This window comes from Tinamus guttatus, unplaced genomic scaffold, assembly GCF_059628265.1.
Source record: "Tinamus guttatus ecotype Peru unplaced genomic scaffold, ASM5962826v1 Tinamus_guttatus_pri_ptg000007l, whole genome shotgun sequence".
Classification (NCBI taxonomy): Eukaryota; Metazoa; Chordata; class Aves; order Tinamiformes; family Tinamidae; genus Tinamus; species Tinamus guttatus.
The window spans coordinates 822,672-832,801 of NW_028288541.1; the positions used below are offsets into that span (position 1 = coordinate 822,672).

At 53.2% G+C, this 10,130-nt stretch overlaps 1 protein-coding gene across 1 annotated transcript; it reads left to right on the forward strand.

Moving 5' to 3' along the window:
* Positions 1-483: 483 nt before the first annotated feature.
* On the forward strand, positions 484-9,914 carry STC2 (stanniocalcin 2). The gene is made up of 4 exons (XM_088521416.1): positions 484-697; positions 2,492-2,634; positions 5,152-5,363; positions 8,740-9,914. The coding sequence occupies exons 1-4, from the start codon at positions 556-558 to the stop codon at positions 9,131-9,133; spliced, it is 891 nt and encodes a 296-aa protein (XP_088377542.1). The 5' UTR covers positions 484-555; the 3' UTR covers positions 9,134-9,914.
* The last annotated feature ends 216 nt before the right edge of the window (positions 9,915-10,130 follow it).

Genomic DNA, 10,130 nt, shown 5'->3' on the forward strand with positions numbered 1-10,130 from the left:
GAAACACAAACGGGGAGGGGGGGTTCTCAAGAAAGTCTGGCGAGTAGCTGATGGGTCTTTTTTTTTAATTTGTTTTCTCAATACGGTCGTGCCGCGGGGGCGCCGGTGCGGCAGGGCCGGCTCGGGCTCCGCTCCGCGCTGCCCCGCGCAAGCGCCGCGGAGCCCTCACCCCCCCCCCCCCAAATCCACCTTTCCCTTCTCCCCTCCGAGCGCAGAGCGGGGGGAGCAGGAACCTTCCCCCCCCCCCCCCCCCGCCCCGCGCGGGATTCCCTGCGCGCTGCGCAGCGCTGCGCGCCCCTCCCCCCGGCGCGGGGGGGCGGGGAGGCTGCAACCTGCCGGCGGGGCGAGGCCCGGCCCCCGGGGCCGCCATTGGCCGCGGCGCGGAGCGACACCTGCTCGGCGGCCTCACGCGGCTGGCACCGGCGCGCGGCGGGGATATTTGAGGCGGCGTCGCGCGGCGCCGCGGCCACTCCGCGCCCGCCGCCGGCGCCGCGAGCCGCATGAGGAGCGCGCTGCGGCAGCGCGCGGGGGCGGCGCGGCGCGGGGGGCGCCACCATGTGCGCCGGGCTCGTGGGCACCGTGGCGCTGCTGCTCGCCGCCTGCCACGCGGCGGCGGCCGCCGAGGCCACGCACCCGCCCGAGGGGCCGCAGGACAGGACGCCGCAGCAGAAGGGGCGCCTGTCGCTGCAGAACACAGGTAGGCGGAGCGGGGCGAGCTCCCGCTTTTCGCTGGGGCTCGGCGGGCCGCGGGGCTGTGGATCCCCGCAGCGGAGCGGCAGTTGGCTCCGCGCTGCCGCTAAAGCCCGGCCGTGCCAAGCACGTGTCGCCCTCGGGCGTGCGCGCGCCAGAAGTCGCCGCCCGCCACCCCCCGCGGAAAGTCCCGCCGGGGACAGTGACTTCCCCGGAGTCCCCAGCGGGAAGTTGTCCCCGCGGCGGCGCGGAGAAAGTTTCCCGGCGCCGGGAAGGGGAGGCGACCGGGAGAGCGGCCGCGGCTTGGGCCGCTCCGCGCGGCGCCGCGCAGGGATGTCCCGGCCCGGGGGCTGCTGCGCGCCCACCCGCGGGGATTCATCTCCTGGGGAAGAGGGAGCCGAGCCGCGCACTTCGCTGGAGCGCTTCCCGGCCGCGCAAAGGGGGAGCGCGCGAGATCCAGGCGCTTCCCCTCCCCTTTTTTTTTTTTTTTTTTTTAATTGTTGTGGTTAACGCTCTCCGCGCCGACGTGCGGAGCCGCACGCGCGCAGCGCCGCGCGGGTGCCCGCCGGGGACGTGAATCACGGCTCTGTGCAGCGCCGGGCCGCCCGCTGCCAACACAAGCACCCGGAGCGCGGCCGCCGGCCCCGCAGCGCGCCACAAAGAGCCCCCTTTTCGGGGCAGCTCGGCCGGGAAGCGGCCGCGATTCGGGACCCCGTCGGCACCCCCGGGCCCGGTAAGGGCCGCGGTAAGCGCCGGCCCCGCCAGGGGCCACATTTCCCCCTCCAGTTGCCGCACGGCAGAGGGGGGCCCCGAAACACGCTGCGGTGGGGGGGTCAGGACGACTCCCCGAGCTTTGTTTCAGGGTACCACTAGAGCACCGAGGACGGGCGGTCTTAGCATCCTCAGTCCTGTGCTAAAAGCCGCCCCTGTTTAACTTTATGCCCAGGCTTTTGGAGCAGCCACCTTCCTGCTGGCAGCACCACTATGTCCTTCCCTTTTTATTTTTTTTTTAAATTTTTTATTTTTTTTAAAAAAGGGGGGGGGGCCAGAAGCAGTCTCGTTAAGAACTACATTTTTGTTCTCTTGTAAGTAAGTTGCAGGCGGCTTTTTTTTTTTTTTTTCTTTGTCCGTATTACATAACATCTCTCAGGGCAGTATAACTACATATGTAGTTGCTAGCCCAACGGATCCATTTTATATGTATGTTGTATGTGTATGCACGCAGACACACAAATGCCCATTTTTGAATTGATTTCTGCGGAGCTGAGGACGCAGTCACAGCATTATGCAATGCTCAGTACAAAGGACTTTGCTATCGGCAGGAGCTTTGTCGTTCGCTTCCCAGACATTGGGATTGGGGAGCCCAGTGGTCCATGAAGAACTTTGTGCTACATCACCAGATACAAGCCCAGAGTAGGAGGAATAACCAATTCCTGCAGCTCCTGCACCTCTCCTGGGCACCTGAGTTCAGTGGGTGTCTTTGTATGGCCAGACAGCAAAAATTGAGCCTGTCCTTTAGCTGCTACAGAATCAAAAAGTATTAGATGGTTCTCAAGTAAAATAGCTTGATGTAAGCTTAGTGGATTTGGCACTTCTTGGATATCACTTTCATAACATCATGCACCCAAGTTTTGGCCTAATTTCTGCAAAAAGTGGGCATGCTGTGGGTACAATAACTGTTGTCACATGTGTTTTTTCTTTTCAACTGATGATGTTAGCAAAATATCTTCCCCCTCCACCCACCCACCACTAGCTTCTGTGAACAATTCTTCAAATTAACCATAATCAATGCTCATTTTAGCTGAAATCCAGCACTGCCTGGTTAATGCTGGCGATGTGGGATGTGGAGTGTTTGAATGCTTTGAAAACAATTCTTGTGAGATCCGAGGCTTACATGAGATCTGCATGACGTTCCTGCACAACGCTGGAAAATTTGATGCCCAGGTAACAAAAAGTGCAATGTCAAGTATATTTGCTCTCTTCTCATGTATACTGGTTAACACATTTTCGGGGAAAAAAAAATGGAGGGGGAAAAAAAATGAAAACAAAAAGTGACCATTAAGGAGCAATTCTGCTTTTACAAATTTGCTTCTACCTTTTTGCCCCTTGGAACTTAGCTGTGTGCAGTGCAAGGCTTATCTTTTCCTGTTCAGCACAGTTGAAACTTTGCTGTTGGTTTGAAGGGTCTAGAACCAAGACCCATGTGCAGAGCAGCACAGGGGCAGTGTGTGACTGTCCCTGGAGACTGTCCCAATCCGTAGCTCCAGTTCCCTCCTCTGGTACCTGGATAATGTTTCAGAAAACTCTGTCTATCTAGATGACTGTTTGATTCAGCCCAGCGGCTTAAGCTTCTCATTCTTTTTGTTTTCAAAGCTGATTTGCAAATGCAGCTTGGGCACCCAGTTCATCCAGGCATAATTTCCCAAGGTGCAGTTAAAGTTTGTTCTGAAGACACTACCAATATGGGCAACCTCCTAAAGCCACTATATTCAAATAATCCTTTGGTTCGAGCGTTGGCATTAAGATACATTACTTGGTATGCCATATAGTTTGTCTCCTTCATTTTCTCCCCAGACCATGTATGCATCACTGAGACATCCTGTTATTATGTCCTGAAAAGCTCCTCTCCCATTTCAGTGTGGAGGGAAGAGAACATTACGACAGGCCAGTGGCATTTGGCTTGACCGTGCAGCTTGCAGTATAGCTTGACTAACAGAACCATCTATACAGCCCTCTTAGAAGCATGGTAGAAAGCAGGGCAGACATCAGGATTTTCCCTTTTTCATGAGGGATAGTGGGACCATCCAGTGGAAAAACAGTCTGGAAGTGCTGGAGTTCTTGGCTTAAGTTCTCGAGGATGGGGTTGGGATAAGGGTTGGTCTGGCCATTAAAATTGGAGAATTGCTTCTGTTAAGCCCATGGGTGTCTGAAGACCCTCAACTTAATTTCCTGCTGACTTCCAGAAAGCGCTATCTTATTTCTGCACGCTGTTCTGTCAGTGAACAAGGCGAAGCCCTGGGAAGGCCGAGTGCAGCCAGGGATGCTCCTTCCGCAGGATACTGGGATACTGTTAATCCAGTACAGGCTGTTTCACATGCAGGCTCTCTGCGCTGCTGTGCAAAAAGAAGTCTCAAACCTTTTTAATACATCAGTGACTTGACCCTCGGCTATGACATGGCGTTTTAGGGCCCTTCTCATTATCCACATGCCTTTCTGGGTGCATTAAATGATGAGCCCAGCACTGGTCGCTTTGCTTTCTGCTCCCCTTCACTTTTCTTTGAAACCTGAGAGGTGACGTTGGGTTTGGTTTGTATAAGAACTTTCTCTTTGTCCTTCTTTGCCCATGGTGCCTGTCGGCTGCCGTGGGGCAGGGCCGCTGAGTGCCTTTGGTATGTGGCACAGATGGGGAAGACAACTGAAGCAATTCTTTGATCAGAAACAATTTGATCTGGCTTGAAACAATTTGGGAACAAAATTTACTTGCCCATCTCCTGTGAGTCTTCATTAATGTCAGTGGAGTTGTGCCAGGCTTCCCTTTGGGTAAAAGACAGGATCTTTCTCCATCTAATTTTCTCTGAAGCATTTGTGTAAAATAATCTGCAACTGGTGCAGGGACGGAGGCAGCGTCTGCTGCTTCTGCACACCTATTGCTCAGCAAAGTCGGGCAGTGTGAGCAGAGCCAGCACGGGCCTGCGATGTGCCTAGCTGCCAAAAGGCAAAAGGAAGGGAGGATTTTTGCCTCGACTTCCTCCAAACAATTGCACAAGGGATTCGCAAGCAGTGGTTAAAGGGATGTTGCCAAAGCAGCTTTCCAGCAACCTTTAAGATTTTTTAATGCCACTCAATTTCTTCCAGCAAAAAGACATCAAAAGGCACTGTAGGATTATTGGGAGAGCTCATTTGAGTCCCTTTCTGCCTGAGGAGTGGTCCTAGAGAAAGCCCTAACAGCTGGGATGGGGCCTGCACATATCTTGCTGGACTCGGAGGAGATTGCAAACTGGTTTTTAAAAAGAAAGAAGCTAATTTGGGGTGACTAACTTACTATGTGCTCCGGGCCCCGGGGACCTCAGCCACTGTAGGATGCACTTGGTGTGATCCTGCTGTGCTGTCACCCAGAAGTGGATGAAGCCAGTAACTCGAGCATCACATTCCCTAAAGGCGCTCTGTTGCCTTTCTCCTTTTTGGCCCGTCAACTGTTGAGGCAGAGGAAACCTTAAAGGTTTCCTAAAAGCAGAGAAAAGACCCTGTGTGTCCAGTCTTGCTGGAATAATGAGACAGGGGAACTTAGCACGATCTTGAAGGGTGAGGAAATAGAGAAGAGGGGAAAAGCCATTAACCAATATCCTTAGCAACCTAATAACTCCTGACGCTGCCTTCCAGAGGAGCAGCTAGTTGAGCATAAATCACCTGCTGTGCTTAATGGACAGAAATACAGACCGACTGCATTTCTTTTCTTCTCAGGGAAAATCCTTCATTAAAGATGCTCTGAAGTGTAAGGCTCATGCCTTGAGGCATAAATTCAGCTGCATCAGCCGTAAGTGCCCTGCCATTAAAGAGATGGTGTTCCAGTTACAGCGGGAGTGCTACCTGAAGCACGACCTCTGCTCCGCCGCCAAGGAGAACGTCCAGGTCATTGTGGAGATGATTCACTTCAAAGACCTGCTGCAGCACGAGTAAGTGGCCGTGCCGGTGCGCTCCGAGGCGTGGGAGCGCCGGGATGCCCACGGGTTGTGCAGCTGCCCAAGAGCCTCCCCATGGCTCTGGTTTGCCCACACTCTAGGCCAAGGTAGCGCCTTCTTCACAGGGGTCCTTTAAGACTAGTTTCTGAAGGGCCAGATGTGATACTGGAAGGAGAAGACGTGGGTTGAAGATGGATCTAGTTGTGTCTTTAGTTCACTGGCAAATACAGTGGTAGAGTTTGCTGCTTCCAGGGGAATTCCACAATATCCAAGTGCTTTCCAAACTCAAAGGCACCATTCCTGACCCTCTCCCCCCAGCCCTGCCAATCCCTTGTAAAAGGCAGTAGCTAGAGAAGATGAGGTGGGCATAAGGGCTGTGCAAAACTCTCAGTAAGATAATTTATTTTGCAAATACATGCTTTCAAATGCCCTGTAGTTAATTGTTCCTGAAAGAGCTGCAGTCCCACAGCTCCATATTAACCTCGGACGCTCTTCAATAAAACAGAGGTGTACAGTGTGAGGCCCAGGTCAGATTTTAAGTAGTTCATCTCTCTGTCTGGGAACACAGCTGCCCCCTGGGAACAGCAGGCACAAATCTTTGCTGGAATCGATCACACTGCTTCCTTACGGGAACAAACAAGGCACAAACTGTTTTTACCAGTGCTCTGTGCACAGCTGCAAAAACAGGGCCGTTTTTCTTGCAGGTGAACGTCTCGCCCCCAAATAAGGAGGCTCAGCCACAACCTGGCAGCAACCTTAGCCTTAGCGCATCTTCCTGCCATGCACCTCCATCCCTAGCAGACACTAGCTAGAAATCTAGACACTAGCTAGCACAAAAATCCCAGCAGATTCATTTCATACTGACTCATTTGTCCTGGGCTTGTAGCCTTGCGTTTTCCTTGGTCTCCAAAGGAGCTGGGACCCAATTTTCTTGCGTTCCGTTGAAAACCACCCTTCTAAGAGACTGGTGCCCATTTACCCTCCAGCGCAGACTCCTCTGCTGCGGTTTGACAAGCTGAACATGGTGGACTGAAAGCAAGGGCTCTTCCCAGGAACATTCCTGAGGCTTGGATCAAAGGCAGGGCTGGTGGCCCGTGGTGGCCCTGCCAGATGTGCTGGCGGTGGCCCCGGGGGAGGGCAGCTCCCTGGGTGCACGTGGAGGTGACGCTTTGTGCCGCCCAAGAGCCACCTCTCCGTGGGCACCGTGGCAGAAATGGGCTCTCAGTGTGGGCGCTCAGCACCAATTAGCCCCCATCGTTTGGAGATGAGAAGTGCGTGAGCCAAAAGCTGCATGGAGATGAGTGAGCTCTCCTTATTTTACCAGCAGGCTAAAGCTGGAAGGCTCAAAAGCAGCTGCTTATTTCTGGGGAGCTTAGCGGGGGGGTTCTCAGGTTGAGAAGAGAAGGGTTATTCAGCTCAACACCTATAATTTGCTCAGTGTCGTTCAGTGCTTCTTACACTTCATTTTCAGCATCTCGTAGAAGCAGAGCGTAGCTTTTCTGTGCGGGACTCCCCAAATAGCCTCTCTCCATCCAGTTTCCTCCCTCCTATATTTAGAGGCCATTTCTGAAATTCTTGAACTAAGTAACTTGTTCAAGCTCAATAGGCAAGTGTGGCAGAGCTGGAAATAAAATCAGGTCTGCTGACTTGCAGCCTTGTGCTCAGTTCAGGTACTCTGGTCAGGCTAGCTGAAATGCAGAAAGGGAAAAAGGGAAGGAGAAACGGGCCAGTGCTAATCCGCAGGGCTCTGGCAGGCTCTGAATACCTGAAATATTTGGCAGCTCTGCCACTTTTTAGTCATACCAGCAACTTTTTTTTCTTCCAAAGATTTTTTGTAAAGATTATGTCCAATTTTAACAACTGATCTCTCCTCTCTCTCCTTTTTTTTTTTTTTTTTTTTTTTTTTTTTTGCTCCCCTCCACTAACTTGTATGTGATATGCTCAGATCTTCTACATTTTCTAGTTTGGATTTTAAACAAAAACTATCAGCTTGGAGCCCTGTGGCAGCATTCAGGCATGTTCTCCACTCCGTCCTTGCTGTTTTCTCTTGCTGTGTGCTGAAGAAGGCAACTGGGGCAGCGAAGTCGCCGCTCGAGTCAGCTGCTGTGGGGGCGCGGGTCAGACCGATTTATTATGGTGGAAGTGGTGACAGGCCCTGGCAGATCATTCACTGTTGCATTCCAAACAACTCTTTTAAATGATAGAAACAATCCAAATATGGGAAGTATTTTGAGATGGAGGCATAGGTGGCTCTCCAAGATTAGTCATTCAAAAATGAGGTTAAACAGTTGGGCAGAGGAACACGGTGGTGCTGCCACACGCTAATGGGCTGAATCTGCTGGCATTCCTCGTCTCCCCAGACTCGCTGCGTGGGAACAGGCTGCTGGAGAGGGCTCCCCTGCTCCCCCGGGCACGGGGGGCTGCAGCCACCTCCTCCTGCCCCAGCACAGGCACTAACAGGCGGGTTGTGGCAGACGGCAGCATCGCCGCTGTCCCGCAGGGCCCGTGGCCACGACTGAGCGCCCCGGGGCCCTCGCCTGGGGAGGCTGCTCTGCCTCTTTGCAGAGGCTGCCGAGTGCCACGCGGCGCGGGGCAGAAACAGGGTTTGGCCTTGGGTTATTTGGAGTCCTTTTTTACGGGGAGAAATGCTGTATCCTGAAAGTTACAGTTAAGTCCATGAAGTTGAGGAGACGGCTCGTGCGGGAAGGTGGGTTTCCTCGTGTTTTAACTCTGCGCTAGATCACAATTGCAGATGAGGCCTTGCTTCTGGCAGAGATCAACCTCGTGCTTCAGGAAAAGCTAAAGGTGGTGAGAAAACGCAGGGAACTGCTTAGTCAAGTGTCTGTTGCTCTTTCCGAGGTGAGGAAATGCCTTCCTCTCCCAGACTAGTGACTAGTATGTGCTCTGTGTGGTCATTCATCTGGAGGTAGCAAACTGTTTTATGAAGTTGAAGGGATACGGAAAGAGATGGAGGAAGGAGGTGTGAGACAGCAGTTGTTTCATTTGACAGCCCTGCTGGCTAAGCATATTGGCCTGACAGAAATTAGGATCCCTCAAAGCATCCATCCGTTGGGTGAAAAGGGAAGGCAGGCTCAGCGCTTGCGTGCAGCTTAGCTGCACTGGAGCCGGGCAGAAAAATGTATGTTTCCTGCAGAGACATGGCCAGTTAGAACATAACAAACGGGGAATAAACATGTGATGCTGAAGTGGTCTGCAAGTTAGGAGAATTTTGAACCTCTGGCTGCCAAGTAAGTAGATAGCAAGAGACTGAGCTGGCTTGTAAGCAAGGCAGAGCATCTGTACCCCCACGTAACTGCTGTGTAGTCCTGACAGATTCTAACTTGGTTCTTACTGTTTCCTTTATCCCCAGGCCCTATGTTGACCTAGTGAATATCCTGCTCACTTGTGGTGAGGAGGTGAAAAAGGCAATAACTAGAAGCGTCCAGGCCCAGTGTGAACAGAACTGGGGAAGCCTCTGCTCTATCCTGAGCTTCTGCACCTCCGCTGTGCACGGAGACTCCATCCTGAGTGCGGAGAAGAAGGCGGGCGAAGGCAGCAGGGCGGCCGCCGGCCGCGGGGACATGCTGGCCCACTCCGAATCCGACCACCGGGAGAGCTCGCGAGCGCCCAAGGGGGAGAGAGGTACCAAGGGCCACCTGAACGCCCATGCCCGGGGAAAAGCCGGGGCCCACAGTCCCAAAGGGGCGCACGGGATCATGGACCGGGCAGACGAACTGTCCGACTTCTCTGACATCCGGAGGTGAAAAAAGGCACCAACCTCCCCTCAACCCCCTTCCTCCCCCTCCACTGGAAGCGTCCTCCGTTGAGTCCATCTCCCTGTCTATGGACATTCCAAAGCATTTCCCATTCAGAGGTCACACGCAGGGCATTGCAAGATATTTGGACCTCAGCAACATGTATATAGTAGCAAAGGGAGAGCAGTGGCAATGGGTTATTGATCCAGCAAACTCAACACTTGAGTAGCCACCGAACATGGCAAAATGTCTCCAAGTAAATTCTTTCCCCTTTTTACAAAATGGATGTTGGTTGAAATTCAGGATCTTGTTTTGAGGTTGTTGGGTTGTTTGCGGGGGTGTTTTCTCTTGGTTCCCTTAGCTGGGGAGGAGGTTACAGGAGGGCTCTGCCAGGTTGTGTTTGGCCACACGTGGCTTCCCACTCCTGAAGGTTTAGGGTGCAGTCTGAAAGCAGATGGCCAAATCCCAAAGGAATTTGGTTTCTGCCTGTGGCTGAGGACAGAAGAGTTCAAGGCTGTCTGTGACACACTCTGGTGAACCAACTGTCTCATTTCTTGCACAGGAACCTTGCAGTCTTGAGCTCTGTCATTTTCTCTTAAGTAACTCCTGAGCCATTGCTCCCGCCTGGGTGATGCTGCCTCCTCTAAGTGCCCCCTGTTTGTTTCCTAACCACTGCACAACTTGGCACTTGCTTATCCAGTTACTTCAGGATGCCAAAGACTTAAGTGGTCACCTTCCAGACAAGACACCGGGACTGTTACAACTTGCTTAGCTGCAGAGCACAGTGTGGGGGACCCCCAAGCGCAGGTTCACAGACCTCTAAACTGCCCAGGGATAGTCTGTTGCGGACATTACACCTGCCCGCTCAGTGACATGGCTGTAAGAGCAGCCACCTCCACCCTTGTGCACAGCCCAAGCTTCCAGGGTTCGGTGTAGGCCCAGGCAGCTGGGGAGCCCATATTCTGCCTCTTCTAGGAAGCAGCTTGGTGCAGGTCAGCTGTGGTTT